General features: G+C 45.0%; 1 protein-coding gene across 1 annotated transcript; it reads left to right on the forward strand.

The window, feature by feature from the left end:
• Positions 1–9,010: 9,010 nt before the first annotated feature.
• LOC309543742 (gastrula zinc finger protein XlCGF66.1-like) lies at positions 9,011–17,968 on the forward strand (the record flags this gene model as incomplete). Its single annotated transcript, XM_082276185.1, has 9 exons — positions 9,011–9,055; positions 13,328–13,444; positions 13,645–13,779; positions 13,866–13,989; positions 14,106–14,203; positions 14,285–14,491; positions 14,615–14,743; positions 16,808–17,100; positions 17,609–17,968. 9 exons carry the CDS (start codon positions 9,011–9,013, stop codon positions 17,814–17,816), a joined length of 1,356 nt encoding a protein of 451 aa, XP_082132311.1. The 3' UTR covers positions 17,817–17,968.
• Positions 17,969–22,733: the final 4,765 nt, after the last annotated feature.

The raw sequence follows: 22,733 nt of genomic DNA on the forward strand, positions 1-22,733 counted from the left end.
CTGTGGACCTACATCACTTCCTGTCAGTGTCTTAAATTACTTCCTGTCTTTATCTCCTCACTTCCTGTCTGTATCTTGCATCACTTCCTGTCTGTGCGTTCCATCTGAGAGAAGTCAGGTCACCACCTTGTGGACCATATTGGGATTTTTATACTTAGCGTACTTACGGTGATTGTAGGTGTATTTTTTTTTTTTTTAAGTAATTTTTATTGGAATTTTAATTTAACAATTTCAACAATAACATTTACAATTATTTGTTACTTCTGACTCATTGCTTGGTACATGTAACAACAGTTAAGAAAATGAAGGAAATTATGAGTACCAGGTAACAGTTAGATGAGAAAAAAACTATTATGATTAAATAAAACACAGCACACCCAAACTGCCTACCCCTAATGGGAACTATCTGTAAGTGGATTGGTTGCCGTGTACTAAGGTTTATTAGGGATGGGACCTTGGAACCAATTGATCTGAACTATAATGGAGATTTAGATATCACTTTTCTTTAGGTAAGTAGAGGCTCTTGGGTTGTTTAACCAAATTTGCCATTTCTTTTTAAATTTATTAGTAGATGAATTTTTGTATGCTAAAAGCAGTTCGTACTGTGCTTGTATATTCAGTCTGGTAATTACGTTGGACTGGTTGGGAGATTCGGTAGATTTCCACATACTAGCAATAGTAAGTCTTGCAGCTATTAGAATGTGTGCTACTATAGTTCTATAACATATTGGGTATAAATCTAGGTCTATTCCCAATAGTGCCATCGCAGGTGTCAGTTCTGTCAGGTTACCGGTTATTTTGGCTATAAGTGAAGAAATAGATTTCCAGAAACGTATTAAATTCTTGCAGGCCCAGAGAGTGTGGTGAAGATTTCCTGTTACTTCATTGCATCTCCAGCATATCGGGGAGGCAGAAGGAAATATTTTCGATAATCTATATGGTGTCAAGTACCATCTGTTTAGAATTTTTTGTGAATTATCCCAATGCTCAATGCATGAGGATGCTTTATTATTAATCAATAATGCTTTTTGCCATTGTTCCCGCGTAAAATTTTGTGAGAGATCCTTTTCCCATTTCGTCATATTAGGATTTTTATTACTGGAAAAGGAAAGTAGATTAAAGAATAGTTTTATTCCTTTCTTTTTTTGTGAGTTTTGGCCTGTAAAAAATTGCCATATTTCCGTGGGAATATCAATATTATCATTGAGTTTCAGATCTTTTAGTCGGGTGCATTTCCTTAGTTTATCCTCCACAACACTCCTGAGATGCAACGGAAGGTTATTATAATAATGGTAACCTTGATTTATCCACTCTTCGGCCGATAATCTTATTTTATAGTAGTCTATTATTCTTGTAGGTAATGCTACTTTCGAGTATATGTTTCCAGTTTTAGTTTTGGATAGGATATGCTTCCATGCTAATAGTATTGATTTGATAGAAAGAAGGTTGGGTATGACTATTTTTTTGGGTATTATAATTTTGGCCATAGAAAGGGCAAATAGATCGTGTCCTTTAGTGATCTCTTTTTCAATGTTTGTCCATAGTTTGTCCTCATGATAGGAGAACCAGAATTTCATTTGGTCTAATAGTGATGCATAGTAGTAATTTTTTATATCTGGCAATCCCATTCCTCCTAAGGCTTTGGGAGTTGTTAATATTGAGAATGCTACTCTGGGTTTTTTCTTATTCCATATAAAATGTTTTAATGTAATATTCATCTGCGTGAAAAGTTTGGGGGTTATCAGGATGGGGAGGGACCGGAAATAGTATAAGATTTTAGGTAGTATTTGCATTTTAAAGGCTGCTATTTTACCAACCCATGATAATTGAACGTTTTGGATATGTTGTAGGTCTTTGTTAGTTTGTTCTATGAGTTTGGGAAAATTAATTTGGTATAATTTGGAGGTTGGGTACGTCAATTGTATACCTAGATATGATATAGATACATCATCCCAATTGTAGCCATATTTCTCACGCAGGTTTTTAATGTGATCTTTCTCAATATTCATAGGTAGGACATAGCATTTGTTTTGATTGACTTTGTAGTAGGAGACTTTACTATATTGATCTAGTATTTTTTGAACAGTGGGTAAAGATATGTCAGGGGTTGTCATTGTTAGAATAATATCGTCTGCGAATAGCCCCAGTTTATGTTCATATTGCCCTATTTTATTGCCATTAATATCGGGGTTATTGCGTATATATTCCGCTAAAGGCTCTATTGCTAATGAGAATATTATTGGTGATAGTGGACAACCTTGTCTGGTTCCATTGGTCAAATTAAAGCTTTTGGATATTAAACCTGAGGAGAACACTTTAGCTGAGGGTTGTGAGTATAAAGTCATAATGGCCGAGTGTATAAATCCCTTGATTCCAAATTTTTCTAGAGTTTTAGAAATAAACTTCCAATGCATTCTATCAAAAGCTTTCTCTGCATCTAATGCTAAGAGAATCGCGGGAGTTTGACTATTTTCTATATGATTAATTAGATTTATCATTCGTCTAGTACCATCAGGGGCTTGTCTTCCTTTAACGAAACCTACTTGGTCTGGACTAATGAGATATGATGTTATATTATTTAGTCGGTTCGCTAATATTTTTGCATAGATTTTTATATCCGCGTTGAGTAAGGATATAGGTCTATAATTGATGGGTGAGGTTGGGTCTTTTCTTGGTTTGGGAAGGGTAATTATTAGTGCTTCTAACATCTCTTTTGGGTATTTTCCAGATTTGGCTACTTGGTTAAATAATTTGGTCAGGTATGGAGATAAGATGTTGCTGAAGGCTTGATAATATTCTCCAGACAATCCATCAATCCCGGGGGTTTTATGTTTGGGTAAAGATTTAATAACTGTGAGGGTTTCTGACTCTGATATTGGGGCATTGAGTGATTCTAGATCTTTGGGGTATATTTCAGGTAGGTTTATTGTTTTTAGGAAGTCAGATATTTCACATGTGGGTTGATGGGTGTTTAGGTCCTCTTTAAGATTATACAGGGATTCATAATACTCTGAGAAGGTATCAGCTATTTCCTGGGGGTTATAACTTACTTTACCTGATTTGGGATGAATTATTTTGCTAATTTTATTTTTAATTTGTCGTTGGCGTAGTTGGTTAGCCAATAGTTTGCTAGCTTTGTTGCCTTGGGAGTAGTAGTTTAGTTTCAGTCTTTTTAAGTATTTATCGTGATCTTCTATCAAAATTATTCTTAAATCTGTTCTGAGGTTATTGAGTTGTTGTTCTAGTTTTATATCATTAGGGGTATTTTTGTGTTTTTCTTCTAGTCCCGAGATATCCTTTAATATTTTATTTATTGTGTCGTTTTTCTTTTTTTTTTCCCTAGCCGCTACTTGGATTAGTAGACCTCTAATATAGGCTTTATGAGAACACCATAAGGTGGTGTTTTCCACCGAGTCATTATCGTTAATTACAAAGAATTCTTTAAGTTTTTCTTTTAGCATGGACAAATGTTTTTCTTGGGAAAGGATATAAGTGTTGTTTCTCCATACTCTGTTATTGGCACAGGGTTGTCCTATTTTGATTTCCATTGTTATAGGGGCATGATCAGACCAAGAGATATTGTGTATCTGAGCATTGATTATATTCTGCAATAATAATTTGTCTGTAATAAAATAGTCTATTCTGGAATAAGATTTGTGAACATGGGAGTAATATGTGTAATCCCTTTCGGTGGAATGAAGGCACCTCCAGGGATCATACATATCCTCATTAGAGAAAATACTGTTTAGGCCAATTCTTTTAGTGTGTCCTTGCTTGGAGGTGTCCATAAGGGGGTCCAATGGTGCATTAAGATCTCCACATATAATAAGGTTTCCTTTTTGTATTTTCCGTGCCTTCGATATTACTTTCTTTATGAACTGATGAGGGTTTTTGTTGGGGGCATAGATATTAACTATGGTATATTCTGTGTTTTCAATAGTTCCTACTGGTATGATGAATCTTCCTTGAGAGTCAGCTTTAATATTCAGAGGTTGAAAGGCAGAGATGTATAGTAACGAAGTAGAACTACTTAAGTACTGTACTTAAGTACCGAAATGCGGTATCTGTACTTTCCTAGAGTAGAATTTTTTTCTCCTACTTCTACTTTTACTTCACTACATTTTTTCGATGATTTCGATACTTCTACTCAAGTATTTTTTTTTTTGTGCTGCATAGTTACTCGTTACTTTTAAAAAAATTACCACTGCCAGAACAGTAGATGGCAGGTTGCATAAAGCTCAAAAAAATGTGTATAATGTCATTTGTAAATCAGCGCATACGAAAATAAAGGCTGTGTATAATAAAAGCTGCTATACCAAATCTTTCCAATAAAAAGAAAATATGAAACAAACAAATAAATGGTGCTACAGCGCTTAAAGTGCATCAAGAAACTACTAACAAACACAGGTTAATCATTTGAATAAATCATTTGAAATAATAAAAACAATATGATGTTCAAACTTTTGACTTATTTCTTTAATAACTACATAACACAGTACTTCTACTTCTTTTTTCAGTACTTGAGTAGAAATTTTTTTTCAAAACTACTGGTACTTTTTACTTTTAGTACTTAAGTAGCAAATTTTTTGAAAAAACTACTTGCAATACTTAAGTAAAAAAAATGTTGAATACTTTAGTACTTCTACTTAAGTAACTTTTTCTGCGAGCACTTCCACTTCTACTCAAGTAATTTTTTGATCGAGCACTTGTACTTTTACTCAAGTAGAAATTTCGAGTACTTTATACAAGTCTGTTGAAAGGACACAGAGTCTTTTATTGCTAAGATAACTCCTTTCTTTTTCTTGGTGTTGTTGGAGACAAAGATATGCGGAAACTTGTGATGAGAGAATTTTGGTGCTTTGTTTGCTGCAAAGTGAGATTCTTGTATGCAGACAATGTCACTGTCATGTTTTAAAATGTCATTCCATAGAGCTTTACACTTATACGGGCTGTTGAGACCTCTTGCATTAATTGACAAAAATGTAAGACCCATTAGATTGGTAAGGTTTTTTTGATGGAGACTAACATTAGTAGATGTTTTGAAGAGAAAAGTGATATATTGAGATCTTCATTGTTGGATCCTGTTCCATCCAGTAGGTGGCAGTGTTGTACCCTGTAATTTTCTGAAAGTAGTGTAGAACTAAAACCATAAACCATAGGTGTAGAAAGGTAAAAAGGGAGATGTAATTTAACTCCTGTGTACATTAGGACTGTACTGGTTATTGGGGTTAATGAAAAGTTAGAAACAAACTGAGAACAAGGAAAAAGAAAACTCCCCGACATGGGGTTCCCTGAGTTATTCAATACCTGAGGGCGGATAATATCCTATTTTTCCTGTGTGTGACCATAAAAATATATGGTGAATGGGAAAGATTCTCCTTTATAGGTGAAATATTTTATTTGTTACTTGTTTGCCATTGCTGTGGGATTTTCTCAGGTGGACCTTTGCCAAGCGCATTCTCGTCATCTTTTGGTAATAAGCCCCACGATTTTAGAATTTTCAGGCCTTCTTCCATGTTGGTGATATTATACGTCATTCCATCTCGGTCTATCATAATTTTCATAGGAAATCCCCATTTGTAAATTATTTTATGATTCTTTAGAATTTTAGTAATCGTGTTTAAATTCTTGCGTGCCTGTATAGTTGCCTGTGAAAGATCTGAGTATAATATTATTCCTGCATAGGGATCTGGTAGAGGTGAGTTATGCTGTGCAAATTGCATCAACTGGTCTTTTACTTGAAAAAAGTGGATTTTGGCAATAACATCCCTAGGCAGCCTTTGTGGTATATGTGCGGGTTTAGGTAACCGGTCTGCACGGTCTATCATCAGTTCCTGATGGGGAATCGTAGGTAGCAGTGTGGAAATCATTTCTTTTAGGAAGCTTTTCAGATCAGCAGGCTTTATGTTCTCAGGAATGCCTCGGAATTTTACATTATTCCTTCTTGATCTGTCTTCCAAATCTGCTACTTTTAGTTTAAGATTTTTAATCTCATCCTCCAGCTCGAAATGTGCATCAACTAGATCATTATGTGCATTGGTGAAATCACACATTTTATTTTCTACATAGTCCACTCTCTCTCCAAGGTTGTCTATTTCTTTTTTAGATTGGTGCATAAAGCTCATCACATCATATTGTAGGGCTCCTCTTAATGACATTATTATGTCTTTAATTGTGGAATCTGATATAGGTTGGCCTGTGGTGGGTATTGCATTTAATTTTGCATCATATGGATTGTTACCACGTGTGAAATCATAGTCATGATCATGATCAATATCACTTACATTTCCATTGGAAGGAGTGATTTTCCTCTTCTGCTTTAGAGGGCTGCTGGTGTCATCTTGCATCTGCAGACTGCATTCATTTGGGGCATTCTGTGATCCTTCTCCTTCTTCAGCATTCATTTCTTGCTCTCTAGCATTGCCATGAGAGGGGGAGGAGTCAGCGCCATTTTGGTATTTTCCTGGAGTCCCGGCCGGGCTCCTAAAGTCCCCTAATTTGAGGGGAATTCCTCTTTCTTTCCTCTTCCCCATCCTTCCGCTAGATTGCTGCATCTTTTGGGTGTTTTTTCAATCCCTCAGGAGTGCTGAAAGTCGCTTTCCTTTACTGCAGGGAGCCCATTATCAGAGAGCTCTATGCAGCAGCTTCCATTTGCCTTCACAGCCGGCCACGCCCCCCTCCACTGTGACCTCTTTTATCTCCAGCAGATGATGACATATACACATAATATCTGACAAAAGTAAGTACACCCCTCACATTTTTGTAAATATTTTATTCTATCTTTTCATGTGACAACACTGAAGAAATGACACTTTGCTACAATGTAAAGTAGTGAGTGTACAGCTTGTATAAGACTCCATTCACACTAGCGCGACTTGTCAGGCGACTTGGTTGCCTGACAAGTCGCGGTCGATCGCCCGCCATTGAATAGTACAGGACCCGTTCTAATAGGAGCGACACAAGTCGCTCCGACTTAGAAAAAGGGTCCTGTACTAATTTGGGGCGACCTGGAGGCGACTTGCATTGGCTTCAATTATATGAAGTCCGTGCAAGTCGCGCCGAGGTCGCGGTGCACGCTGTGCACCGCGACTTCACAGGTCGCCCCAGCAAGTCGTGTCGCCCCTGTCTGAATGGGGTATAACAGTGTAAATTTGCTGTCCCCTCAAAATAACTCAACACACAGCCATTAATGTCTAAACTGCTGGCAACATAAGTCAGTACACCCCTAAGTGACAATGTCCAAATTGGGCCGAAAGTGTCAATACTTTGTGTGGCCGCCATTATTTTCCAACACTGCCTGAACCCTCTTGGGCATGGAGGTCACCAGAGCTTCACAGGTTGTCACTGGAGTCCTCTTCCCCTCCTCCATGATGACATCACAGAGCTGGTGGATGTTAGAGACCTTGCGCTCCTCCCCCTTCTGTCTGAGGATTCCCCAAAGATGCTCAATAGGGTTTAGGTCTGGAGACATGCTTGGCCAGTCCATCACCTTTACCCTCAGCTTCTTTATCAAGGCAGTGGTCATCTTGGAGGTGTTTGGGGTCGTTATGTTGGAATATTGCCCTGCGGCCCAGTCTCTGAAGGGAGGGGATCATGCTCTGCTTCAGTATGTCACAGTACATGTTGGCATTCATGGTTCCCTCAATGATCTGTAGATCCCCAGTGCCGGCAGCACTCATGCAGCCCCAGACCATGACACTCCCACCATCATGCTTGACTGTAGGAAGACACACTTGTCTTTGTACTCCTCACCTGGTTGCCCCCACACACGCCTGACACCAAATAAGTTTATCTTGGTCTCATCAGAGCACAGGAGATGGTTCCAGTAATCCATGTCCTTATTCTGCTTGTCTTCAGCAAACTGTTTGCGGGCTTTCTTGTCCATCATCTTTAGAAGAGGCTTCCTTCTGGGATGACAGCCATGCAGACCAATTTGATGCAGTGTGCGGCATATGGTCTGAGCACTGACAGGCTGACCCCTCCCCTACCCCTTCAACCTCTGCAGCAATGCTGGCAGCACTCATACGTCTATTTCCCAAAGACAACCTTTGGTAATGATGCTGAGCATGCCACTCAACTTCTTTGGTGGACCATGGGGAGGCCTGTTCTGAGTGGAACCAGTCCTGGTAAACCACTGTATGGTCTTGGCCACCGTGCTGCAGCTCAGTTTCAGGATCTTGGCAATCTTCTTATAGCCTAGGCCATCTTTATGTAGAGCAACAATTCTTTTTTTCAGATCCTTATAGAGTTCTTTGCCATGAGGTGCCATGCTGAACTTCCAGTGACCAGTATGAGAGAGTGAGAGCGATAACACCAAATTTAACACACCTGCTCCCATTCACACCTGAGACCTTGTAACACTAACGAGTCACATGACACCGGGGAGGGAAAATGGCTGATTGGGCCCAATTTGGACATTTTAAGAGGGGTGTACTCACTTTTGTGAGATACTGTATAGTGTGGAAATGTAGAATAACCCCGTATATTACAATGAGTGAATTTATGGTCTGTACCACGAGGGGAGTTATTGGTGTCAGTAAATTGCGGTTCCAGACATTGTATGTGGGGGATGAAATGATAATTAAAGGTCGGGATTAGGGAAGATTTCTGTAAGATTTTACACGGGAATGATCAGCGCCCCCTCCAGAGACACTATGATGAGTCACACAATAGGAGTCTGAGAGGGACTGGATTTTGGGGGAATGCATAGTTGCCAACGCTCACAGATTTACTGGGACATTCACAGGAAATTGACTGCTGTCCCAAGGAGAATCCCAAAAATGTATCAATGTCCCGGGCAGCAGCCAGCCTAGTAGAGACTCTGCATCGTAACCCCCCCCCCCCCCCAGTGCTGGGGTAACACACAGGTTAATATGAGAGCTTTCTCAGATCCTCCCCCTGCCTCATCCTCTCCACCGGATTTACCATGCAAGGAGGTCAGGTGGCGTTTGCCTCTCAATGATTGGGTGGGACTCAGAGAGGGGGTGTGGCTAGCCTCAGCAAGGTGAAGATGAATATGGCAGCCCGACCTGATGCCATCCAAGCAGCCAGAGGGGTATTTCTACCCTGCAGTTCAGTCTCTGGGGGAAAATCATGATAGCTCGGCTTTTTGTCTCTTTTTTTTTGTATGTAGTGAGGAAACTGCACTGACCGGTGTACTCACTGACATCCCTCCCCCATACACAGAACATTGTATATATTCATGGCTGTGTGAGAAGCCTCTGCTGTCAGCTGTGTCCTTCGCTTCTGACCTTCTCTATCATGTCCGCAATCTCTGAACCCATCTCTGGTATCATGTCTGCAGTCTCTGAACCCATCTCTGGTATCATGTCTGCAGTCTCTGACAATCTCTTGTATCATGTCTGCAGTCTCTGACCATCTCTTGTATCATGTCCGCAGTCTCTGATCATCTCCTGTATCATGTCCGCAGTCTCTGACAATCTCTTGTATCATGTCTGCAGTCTCTGACCATCTCTTGTATCATGTCCGCAGTCTCTGATCATCTCTTGTATCATAGCCGCACAGTCTCTGACCATCTCTTGTATCATGTCCGCACAGTCTCTGACCATCTCTTGTATCATGTCTGCAGTCTCTGACCATCTCTTGTATCATGTCTGCAGTCTCTGATAATCTCTTGTCTCATGTCCGCACAGTCTCTGACCATCTCTTGTATCATGTCCTCAGTCTCTGACCATCTCTTGTATGATGTCCGCACAGTCTCTGACGATCTCTTGTATGATGTCTGCAATCTCTGAACCCATCTCTTGTATTTGTTTGATGGGATCTGCCTGGGGGGATGGTATTTGGAGTATCTTTATCTGCTGATTGTTAAACGTTCTGCCATACACATATTGCTATTGTGGTGTAGGATCTGTGCCTGCTCTCCCTCCATCCCTCTTTCTTTCCTTCTCTCTCCTTCCCTCCCTATCTCTCTCTTTTTCTTTCTTTCTTCTCCCGTCATCCCTCTTTCACCTCAGACTCTATTTAACCACACCCCCTTTAGGGTAGGATGTTTTTTAGGACCCCTTTGCCTGCCAATAGCCCTCCTGGACAAAGATTTGTGTTTTCCAATCCAAACACGTCAGATGTCTCCAGGTTAGGAGAGCGCCCTCTCTGGTTACATCTAAGCCGTATCCGGGCCCGCCATCCACCGGAGTATCTGTGACCGAGACCCTGGCAGTGGATTAGAGCTTCTGCTCTTTATGCCAATATTCCCCATTTACTGCTATATAGGGGTATATTGCTTCACAGGCACCACAAACTCTGGGGGACTACAGAGCCCAGCACACCTATTCATCTACAGCCGGGGGTCTTCTGAGTAAGTGCTGCCAGATTACCCCAGGAGTTGTCTGACACTTTGTTATCAGAAAGTTTTATTGGAATTATCGTGTTGTGGGTTCAGATATTTTATCCATAGTGCAAGCGCTGTCCCAACATTTATTATTTGTAGAATAACCCCTTCAGGGTCAGAGCATTTACCCTGTTGCAAGTATGACCTTTGTGACCTGATAGTTCCACCACTGTCTCACCTCCACCGATCTCCCACAAAGGCCTCACCTCCACCAATCTCCCACACAGGGCTCCCCTCCACCGATCTCCCACACACACAGGGCTCCCCTCCACCGATCTCCCACACACACAGGGCTCCCCTCCACCAATCTCCCACACACACAGGGCTCACCTCCACCGATCTCCCACACACAGGGCTCACCTCCACCGATCTCCCACACACAGGGTTCACCTCCACGGATCTCACACACAGGGCTCACCGCCACCGATCTCCCACACAGGGCTCCCCTCCACCGATCTCCCACACAGGGCTCACCTCCACCGATCTCCCACACACACAGGGCTCACCTCCACCGATCTCCCACACACAGGGCTCACCTCCACCAATCTCCCACACAGGGCTCACCTCCACCGATCTCCCACACAGGGCTCACCTCCACCGATCTCCCAAAAACAGGGCTCACCTCCACCGATCTCCCACACACAGGGCTCACCTCCACCGATCTCACACATAGGGCTCACCTCCACCGATCTCCCTCACAGGGCTCACCTCCACCGATCTCCCACACACACAGGGCTCACCTCCACCGATCTCACGCACACAGGGCTCACCTCCACTGATCTCCCACACAGGGCTCACCTCCACCGATCTCCCACACAGGGCTCACCTCCACCGATCTCCCACACACACAGGGCTCACCTCCACCGATCTCACACATAGGGCTCACCTCCACCGATCTCCCTCACAGGGCTCACCTCCACCGATCTCCCACACACACAGGGCTCCCCTCCACCGATCTCCCACACACACAGGGCTCCCCTCCACCAATCTCCCACACACACAGGGCTCACCTCCACCGATCTCCCACACACAGGGCTCACCTCCACCGATCTCCCACACACAGGGTTCACCTCCACGGATCTCACACACAGGGCTCACCGCCACCGATCTCCCACACAGGGCTCCCCTCCACCGATCTCCCACACAGGGCTCACCTCCACCGATCTCCCACACACACAGGGCTCACCTCCACCGATCTCCCACACACAGGGCTCACCTCCACCAATCTCCCACACAGGGCTCACCTCCACCGATCTCCCACACAGGGCTCACCTCCACCGATCTCCCAAAAACAGGGCTCACCTCCACCGATCTCCCACACACAGGGCTCACCTCCACCGATCTCACACATAGGGCTCACCTCCACCGATCTCCCTCACAGGGCTCACCTCCACCGATCTCCCACACACACAGGGCTCACCTCCACCGATCTCACGTACACAGGGCTCACCTCCACTGATCTCCCACACAGGGCTCACCTCCACCGATCTCCCACACAGGGCTCACCTCCACCGATCTCCCACACACACAGGGCTCACCTCCACCGATCTCACACATAGGGCTCACCTCCACCGATCTCCCTCACAGGGCTCACCTCCACCGATCTCCCACACACACAGGGCTCATCTCCACCGATCTCACACATACAGGGCTCACCTCCACCGATCTCCCACACAGGGCTCACCTCCACCGATCTCCCACATAGGGCTCACCTCCACAGATCTCACACACAGGGCTCCCCTCCACCGATCTCCCACACACACAGGGCTCCCCTCCACCGATCTCCCACACACACAGGGCTCACCTCCACCGATCTCCCACACACACAGGGCTCCCTTCCACCGATCTCCCACACAGGGCTCCCCTCCACCGATCTCCCACACACACAGGGCTCCCCTCCACCGATCTCCCACACACACAGGGCTCCCCTCCACCGATCTCACACACACACAGGGCTCACCTCCACCGATCTCCCACACACACAGGGCTCCCCTCCACCGATCTCCCACACAGGGCTCCCCTCCACCGATCTCACACACACAGGGCTCCCCTCCACCGATCTCCCACACAGGGCTCACCTCCACCAATCTCCCAAAAACAGGGCTCACCTCCACCGATCTCCCACACACAGGGCTCACCTCCACCGATCTCCCACACACAGGGCTCACCTCCACCGATCTCCCACACAGGGCTCACCTCCACATATCTCCCAAAAACAGGGCTCACCTCCACCGATCTCCCACACACAGGGCTCACCTCCACTGATCTCCCACACACAGGGTTCACCTCCACCGATCTCACACACAGGGCTCACCGCCACCGATCTCCCACACAGGGCTCACCTCCACCGATCTCCCACACAGGGCTCACCTCCACCGATCTCACACCCTGGGCTCACCTCCACCAATCTCCCACACACAGGGCTCACCTCCACCGATCTCGCACACACAGGGCTCACCTCCACCGATCTCCCACACACAGGGCTCACCTCCACCGATCTCACACACACAGGGCTCACCTCCACCGATCTCACACCCAGGGCTCACCGCCACCAATCTCACACCCTGGGCTCACCTCCACCAATCTCCCACACACAGGGTTCACCTCCACCGATCTCTCACACACACAGGGCTCACCTTCACCGATCTCACACACACAGGGCTCACCTCCACCGATCTCAGACACAGAGGGCTCATCTCCACCGATCTCCCACACACAGGGCTCACCTCCACCGATCTCCCACACACACACAGGGCTCACCTCCACCGATCTCACACACACACACAGGGCTCACCTCCACCGATCTCACACACACACAGGGCTCACCTCCACTGATCTCCCACACAGGGCTCACCTCCAAAAACTAAACAGCCCAAACCAAATGTTTTCCCATGGGGCAATAGTTCTTTAATGTACAACATACTATTATTGTGTGACCAATACCATCCAAATAATTCTTACTTTCATTTCCCAAAGTTATCCGTCTACAAGGAGACCTGTATAGATCAAATGAGGATGGAGGAGGACCGGAGTCACATGACTGAGAATATACTAAACCTCACCCTGGAGATCATCTACCTGCTGACCGGAGAGGTGAGGAGGATTCTGGGAGGTCACATGACATCACTCTTATCTCTATTAATAAAACACAGACCTGACCAGAGAGGTGAGGAGGATTCTGGGAGGTCACATGACATCACTCGTATCTCTATTAATAAAACACAGACCTGACCGAAGAGGTGAGGAGGATACTGGGATTCTAACATGATATTCCTATTGCTTCCTCAATACAGAGATTTCCTCTTCTGAAGTCAGGTGATCATATGACCATCACAGTGCCTCCATGTGACTCCCAAAAACCTGAGAGACACAACATGCAGAAGATTCTAGAAGTCACCAAGAAGATGATGGAGCTGCTGACAGGAGAGGTGAGCGGTGCTGGGAATTCTGGGACATTATCCAGTAACAGACAAGGGATGTGTCTGGATGGTGACTGTATCATTGTGTGTGTCAGGTTCCTATAAGGTGTCAGGATGTCACTGTCTATTTCTCCATGGAGGAGTGGGAGTATTTAGAAGGACACAAGGATCTCTACAAGGACGTCATGATGGAGAATCAGCCGCCCCTCACATCACCGGGTAAGAGGAGACTTTATTGTAAAGGAGAGAGCAGTACGGAGGGTCCACCCAGATCCCCCATCATCTGATAAACACATAGAAACAATGTATTCAGTCAGTGTGTGTGTTTCCTACAGATGGATCCAGTAATGCGAACCCAGCAGAGAGATGTCCCCGTCCTCTGTATTCCCGGGATTCCACACAGGAAGGTCACACCATCCCTCACCATCATCAGGTAGAGGATTGACTTTATTGTCAGTTCTGATTTATACACAGCTTTTTTTTTTTTTCAATGAATGTTTTATTATATATTCAGAGTGGAATCCTCGGGGATTATAATATTGTTGTTATAGAAGAGTATAAAGAGGAGGATGAGGAGTATGGAGTGATGGAGGAGTTTAAAGAAGGACACAAGGATATGATGGAGCCACCTAATACCAGGAACCCACCAGAGAGATGTCCCCGTCCTCTGTATTCCCGGGATTCCACACAGGAAGGTCACACCATCCCTCACTGTTACAAGGTTGGTGGGACGGAGCATCCAGAACATGGATTTGTGTAGAAAATGTGTGGATTTTTTATGTGAAGTCGCAATAATAAAGCTTATATTTTACAGATTATATTCTCTCTCATTTTCTTGGTTTAGAGTGGAGATCCAATTGATATAGAATTTGAGGTTAAAGCAGAAGAAGAAGAGACGTATGTGAGGGATGATCAGCAGTCTATGGAGGAGGATGGAATAACGGGGACATTTATAGAGGAGGACACTCCTACAGAGATCAGCACAGGTGGGTCATTAACACTAAATACATTCCTCCACCCATACTGCTCACTGATTGGTCCAGAGTATGACGGAGACTGGGTGATATCAGCCTGTAATCCCCTGGTCACTTTCCTGAACTCTGTTTCCCGTCCTGTATTCCTGTATTTCTCTCGGATAATCTTCCTTCTCTGTGCTGCAGACACAATTTATGTCTCTAGACTGGATTTATGGAGATTCTGGGGTTCAGCTGGCAGCAAAATCTTGGCTTTCCCTATAGGTGTTACCAGACCTAGGCACCTGGGGTATGTGCTTTGAGTCTTCCTCATGCTCGGGTCTAGTAAGATCTCTGACAGAACAATCCTCCCAGGGTTACTTGTTCTGTTATTTGCTGGCTGTGCCGGGTGGAGGGATATGTCTGTATAGTCTCACATCCAAATCACTGAGAGCAGTCTCAGGAGATGGGAGGCAGTGGTGTGGGACCTCTGCAACTTGTCTCATGTAAACATTGAAGCTTCTACTGAATACCAATATTATGAGTCCTGACCCCTGCACTATATACTCTATGTTGTACATTACGTACTCCTGACCCCTGCACTATATACTCTGTTGTACATTATACACTCCCGACCCCTGCACTATATACTCTATGCTGTACATTACATACTCCTGATCCCTGCGCTATATACTCTATGTTGTACATTATATACTCCTAACCCCTGCACTATATACTCTATGTTGTACATTACTTACTCCTGATCCATGCACTATATACTCTATGTTGTACATTACATACTCCTGACTTCTGCTCTCTCCCCTCTACCCACTGCTATATATACACATAATATGGATTCTCTTTTGTTACTCCCATTTCCTACCAGCTGGACATTTTATATCTGATGATCTGATTGGAGGACAGACTTTTACATGTTGATAATAATGTGATAACATCCTCCAACTTTGGAACCTTAAACAGAAAGTGATAATGAGGGAGGAGTCAGTAACCCAATGGTGGTCTTCAGGATCAGTCCAGTCTTCATCTTGGTTGTTCTCCCCCCATCCTCACTCTCTGACCTCTGGTGGGACTCAGCCCCGCTGTTATTCATGACTAAATCATGGACTAAATAAGGAAGTGCAGGACTTCTTGTGTTGGGAAGATGGCAATGAGTGATAGAGGGGGAGGGGACACTCGTCCTATAATCCCCTCATCACTGTCACTCCCATAAAAGACAGTTCTCGTTGTTTCCTCACTCTCTGACTAAGGTCCATGAATAAAGAAATGAACTGGTAGGAGATCAGAGGACCCATTTACTAGTTACCTTGAGGGGGGAATTGTAAGATCTTTAGAGAGAAAGCTGCCTGATGTGGGCGGAGTCCTGGCTTAGGGGAACCAATCTGCTGATGTCTAGTAATAATCTTTGTATTTCTTTTTTAGTAGATGGACGGGAGATGAGGAAAACCTCAGAGGATTCTCTCATTTTGTCTCCACACTGTAAAGTAGAAGATGAGGACATCACACAGTATAGTCCAGGAGAAAACCCGGCTACCTCAAATGTCCATCCGGCACCACACAGTGTAGATGGACCATCGTATTCCTCTTATCCTGAGGAACCTCAGACTGTGAGGGACAGTGCCAGATCATCGTATTCCTCTTATCCTGAGGAACCTCAGACTGTGAGGGACAGTGCCGGACCATCATATTCCTCTTATCCCGAGGAACCTCAGACTGTGAGGGACAGTGCGGGACCATCGTATTCCTCTTATCCTGAGGAACCTCAGACTGTGAGGGACGGTGCCGGATCATCGTATTCCTCTTATCCTGAGGAACCTCAGACTGTGAGGGACAGTGCCAGATCATCGTATTCCTCTTATCCTGAGGAACCTCAGACTGTGAGGGACGGTGCCGGACCATTGTATTCCTCTTATCCTGAGGAACCTCAGACTGTGAGGGACGGTGCCGGACCATCGTATTCCTCTTATCCTGAGGAACCTCAGACTGTGAGGGACAGTGCCGGACCATCGTATTCCTCTTATCCTGAGGAACCTCAGACTGTGAGGGATGGTGCCAAACCATCGTATTCCTCTTATCCTGAGGAACCTCAGACCGTGAGGGACGGTGCCGTCCTTCCAACAGATAAGAGCTTTTCCTGTGCTGAGTGCGGGAAGTGTTTCCGTTTTAAATGCAGTCTTAATGTGCATAAAAGAACTCACACAGGAGAGAAGCCACATTCTTGCCCTGAGTGCAGGAAATGTTTTTCACAAAAGTCTGATCTTTTCAAACATCAGAAGACTCACACAGGAGAGAAGCCGTATTCCTGTTCTGAGTGTGGGAAATGTTTTAGAAGAAAATCAGAAGTTGCTGACCATGAGAGGTGTCACACAGGGGAGAAGCCGTATCCCTGTGATGAGTGTGGGAAGTGGTTCCGTGTTCGCTCCACACTTAGGGTGCATAAAAGATCTCACACAGGTGAGAAGCCACATTCCTGTCCTGAGTGTGGGAAATGTTTTTCACAGAAGGCCAATCTTGAAAAGCATCAGAGATTTCACACAGGGGAGAAGCCATTTTCCTGTCCTGTGTGCGGGAAGTGTTTTTCGGAAAAGTCCAGACGTAATATTCATCAGAGATTGCACACAGGTTAGAAGTTGCATTCCGGTCCTAGGTGTGGGAAAGGTTTTTTTTTATGAAAATCAGAACTTATCACACATCAGATGTGTCACACAGAGAAAAAGTCATACTCCTTTTTCAAGTGCGGAAAATGTTTTGTACTAAAAACTGTACTTCTTACACATTAAAGTCTCACAAGGGGGGGGGAAACTGTATGTCTGTCCTGAATGCAGGAAAATTTTCTAGTCAAAATCAGAACTTCACACGTATCAGAGATCTCACACGGGGGAGAAGCCGTATTCCTGTCCTGAGTGTGGGAAATGTTTTTCACAGAAGTCCGATCTTTACACACATCAGAGATCTCACACAGGGGAGAAGCTGTATTCCTGTCCTGAGTGTGGGAAATGTTTTTCACAGAAGTCCAGTCTTTACAGACATCAGAGATCTCACTCGGGGGAGAAGCCATATCCCTGTCCTGAGTGAGGGAATTGTTCCTCACTGAAGTCCTGTCTTCCTGTACATCAGGGATCCCACACAACCCTGGAGGTGTATTAGTGCCTTGTGTGCGGGAAATGTCTTCTATATGAATGTTGGTGGACATGTGGGGAAGAAGCACACCCTGATATACACCTCAGATATACTCCATGGCCGATCTTCATCATGTAAGAAACACTTCATAAGGAGATCGGAGATCACCAGAGACATGGATGTCCCGTGTTGGTCATTGATAGCAGGAGAAAAATAAAAATGGAGTCCGTACCTCTCATTGGCTGAGTACATTTTGTGGTGTAACCTTTCACAAACACAAAAATAGTTGAATGAATATGAGCAGCATTTACCCAGCTGTGATGGGTTTTGGCCATATTTTATTTCCTATGAACATTGACTCCATCTAGTGGCCATAATGTCACCTATTGTCCTTCATCAGGTATGGCTTCATACCTAACCTGAGATCATACTCTTATGGGTACATTAGACTGTGAAGAACACAAGTCAATAACACCAACCATTGATTTCATTTGAAAATACCACATTTGGGCTTTAACCACTTAAGCCCCGGAAGATTTGGTTGCTCAAAGACCAGGGCCTATTTTGCGATTCAGCACTGCGTGACTTTAATGGGCAATTGCGCGGTCGTGCGACGCTGTACCCAAATGAAAATGACGTCCTTTTTATCCACGAACAGAGCTTTTTTTTGGTGGTATTTGCTCACCTCTGCGATTTTTTTATTTTTTGCTCTATAAACAAAAAAAAGAGCGACAATTTTGAAAAAAATAATATTTTTCACATTTTTTTATATGAAATTCTCAAAAAAAATTTAAAAATCAATTTTTTTTAACATTTTGAGGCAATTTGTTTTCTGCTACATATTTTTGGAAAAAAAAAAAAATCGCAATAAGCGTATTTTGATTGGTTTGCGCAAAAGTTATTGCGTTTACTAACTACGGGAAAGATTTATGCCATTTTTATAGTTTTTTTTTTTTAACTAGTAATGGTGGCGATCTGCTATTTTTTTTTTTTTTTTGCGGGACTGCGACATTGCGGCGGACAGATCGGACCCCTGACTGACATTTTTGACACTTTTGGGGGTACCAGTGACATTACTACAGTAATCAGTGCTATACATATGCACTGTTACTGTAAAAATGACACTGGCAGGGAGGGGGGTTTACTTTATTGGTGATCAAGGGGTTAAGTGTGTCCCTAGGGGCGTGATTCTAACTGTTAGGGGGCGTGGCTTGTGAAGTCATCACAGAGACATACGATCCTATATAGCAGGATCACATAGCCTTTGTCATTACTTCAGGGAGAATGACAGACGGTTGTGTTTACATCAGCCGTCTGTCTTTCTCCCTCTCCTGTGGGAGATCGCGAGTGGCCGGTGGCCATCGGAGCCGCCGGTCACACACACTGGCTAGGCAGGGAACGAGTGGGGCCTACCCTACAGGCTCGTGGGCGAGCAACGTAGTACTACGTCACTTTGCCCAGGAGAGGCTGACTGCCGCAGTAAATAGTCGTGCGGCAGTCGGCAAGTGGTTAACAATAAACTAGCAAACTGAAGGCACTGAGGACTGTCATGGTGCCGTATGAACTCACAATGAGAAAGTATTATAAAAATACAAAAGTTTTCCCTCACAGCTTGGAAGACACGGGGCATACTGACAATACAACATTTGTTCCACAATACGAAGTTAAAACCCTTTTCGTCCCTTCAACACACATACCATCTTCCTGCCTCTGAACTCTTTTCCTATATCAGACTTAAGCATCTTCTCTCTACCTTACCGACCCCATGTTACAGACTACCAAGCACTGTATGGCATTTCCTACTCAACCCGTCTGCTGCCTCTAGAGGCATATCACTGATATACCAGGCCTTACAAGACAAATCCACATTTACCAAGTCGCGTCCTCTTCTTCAATGGGAGGCGGATCTCCACCAATCGTTTACTACAGCTCAATGGCAAACAGCACTGAGGCATGCATATAAACACGCCAAATGCTCGGCTTTATGGGAGCAAACAATTAAAATCACACTTTGCTGGCACCTAACACCTACCAAATTCTCCACTATGTTGGAGGAACTGCGGGCACCTGGGCAACATTTACCACATTCTATGGGACTGCCCGTCTCTCCGAACACATACTGGCAAGATGTCTTACATACGATCACAGAAATCACGAAATCCGTGGTAACACCCACCGCGGCTCTCGCCTTGCTTAATATCACCATACAAACATTTTCCCCTGCTCTTAGACACATCGTCACCCATGTTCTTTTGGCAGCTAGATTGTCCATTACAAGGAATTGGAAACGGACGCAACCCCCCTCAATCCACGAAGTCCTAGACATGGTGCACACCCACAGTATGTATGAACAGATGTTTGCCTCGAGCGGAGGGAACTATCAAAAGTCCCTCTCCTTGTGGCAACCCTGGTTACAATGGTACCACCATTTACATACGCCTGCTCTACCCTGAATTTAAGCCTAGATCTAGTTGATGACTAATTGACACCTACTGCTGTTATTATGATGACCCCATGTTTTGCTATTTATGTCTGGTTGTTATTGACGCAGATTCGCTGCGGTTGGCTGTTCAATGTCATTCTTTACTTGGAACAATATTTCTTTGCAATGTTTTTTGCATTCTTTGTATGTTGTACTGAAAATTTTCAATAAAAACCATTGAACAATAAAAAAAAAAAATACAAAAGTTTATTATATATACATGAGTAAAAAAAAAAAATCCCCTTGAAGGGCAACACACAAAAAAAAATTATTGTATAAAAATACATCACAAACATCCAGATACGGTCCAGTACAAGGACTAGGAAAATACAACGTACAACACCTCCTCTTATGGATTGGGTGTCAGCTGTGAAGTCTCCCCAAAAGGGGGGATCCCCAGACCAGATCCAATCGTTCTGTACATGTTTCGCAGATACACTGCTTCTCCAGGAACTTGACTCGAGGGGGTTGTATAATCTGTAATGAGATATAGATCCACAAATAATATTGTAGCACTGCCCCCTACAGGACTGCTGGATATAACACTTTCTGGGTTACCCTTAGCAACTGGTTGCAGAAACGTATCACTAATTTCTTGGCTCAGTCAATAATCAGTCCAGGGGATGTTGTTTTGTAGTTTTATTTAGAACTTGGATAGGAGAAGGGATGAGTGGGATACTCCAACTAATAACTATTCACAGTATTGAGGACAACTGACTTTAGGATGCGGCAAGGCTGCTGCTTCACTCTGCCACTGAAGTGAAGATATTTTAATTGTTCCTGCTTGAAATTCTCCTCAGGGTTCTAAACTCGACACCCCCTTTCTCTGTGTGTGCTGACACCTGTCCACTGACTCTATCCTCTGGAGTGGTCCCCTTCCTGGGCAGGCCCCCGGGCAAGTTCCTCTGTACTCATGGACACTGTTTTTCCAGAGTCACCGTTGCCTCCATCTCCACCAGTCAGCTTTCTCCAGTCGTCTGTCCAGGACAGCACAGGAGATATAGGCTCCACCTCCAGAGACAGGAAACACAAAGGATCAGGTGAATAAAGGGGCGAACATCCACCGTCTTCCCCAGTCTTTTGTGTTTCCTCCCGGAGGAGGAGGCAGGTGTGGAGCTCTGCTGATACCTGTCCTGGTCAGAGGACCATGGAGGCGATCGGCGGTGGAGGGCTAGGTCTGCTGCCCGCAACGGTGAGGAGTCCTCCTCGCTGGTCCGGCTTCCGGATACAGGGGCAGCGGGTGCATGTGCAGGCCTTGAGTTCCGGCCTTTGGAGCGCACAGAGAAGGGCGGGGCTTCTGGCTCATCACTTCCGGTTCTGGCTCTCACAGCGGTGATGGCGTCGGAACCATGGTGGTTTATTTAAACCGCTGAACTGCTCTGAACAACTGCTGGGCTTCCCTGTTCAAGACGCAGCGGCGTAATGTTACAGGAGGAAGAAGCCTCTCTCATGGAGACTGCAGGACACGGTGGTGGCGCCACCCCAGCTCTGGTAGGTGTCACAGGGGTAGGCTACCTACTAGGCTGGGGGAGGGGGGAGTGAGTCTAGGGGCTCCTCAGAATGCTGTGGATCTTCCTGCTTGTTTTTCTCGCCCCCCCCCCCCCCCCCAAGCTGAGCCCAGGCTAAAGAGCCTAGGAACTCTGGCTTAGCTTCTCTGGCAGGGGGAGGAGGTGGCTGTTAAGTAGGTGTATCCCCCCTCCTTTTTTTCTGTTTGGGGTCTGACCTTTTTCTTTTCCCCCTCTTCTCATCTTCAGGCTCAGCCCAAAGACACAGAGAAACCGGCAGGGAGGAAAAGATGCCCGGCCTGTGCCTCTCAATTTAAGGAGGTTTGGAGTAAACCCTTCTGTAAACCCTGCATAGACAAATTGGTCTATAAGGATTCAACAGGGGCATGTAAGGATTTAATCGCAGGAGTCCAGAAGGAAATGAACGCGATTAAATCCATGGTTCACAGTAATATCCGCGCTATGGAGAAAACGATCTATTTCTAGATTTCCTGAAGATGGCTGCTGCCTACCTCTAAAATATAGACAAATGGTCGATATTAGATAAATGTGGGGATAGTGAGGTACCTGGCGCTGCCCTAATATAATAGAGAGAAGAGCTAGCTCTTGCAGTCCTGGGCTTGTTGCTGCCACACCTCCCGGCTAGCAACCAACCACGTTGTTTGTCTGACTCTGCTCCTAGTGTGTGGAACTTCCTCCTTTGGACCTGGCTGCTGACAGTGCTCTGCCTCCAATTTATAACCCTGGACCCACGGTTTATGAGCATGAGGGGCATATAATACATACGGTCTATACGGCTACTGAAAAGGGATCAGCCTATGGGACCATCCTGGACCAGGGAACAGATTCAGGTCTTACACGCTGATTACCCCTGTAGGGGTGATA

The sequence above is a fragment of the Pelophylax lessonae genome (assembly GCF_965119305.1).
Source record: "Pelophylax lessonae genome assembly, contig: HAP1_SCAFFOLD_336, whole genome shotgun sequence".
Lineage (NCBI taxonomy): Eukaryota > Metazoa > Chordata > Amphibia > Anura > Ranidae > Pelophylax > Pelophylax lessonae.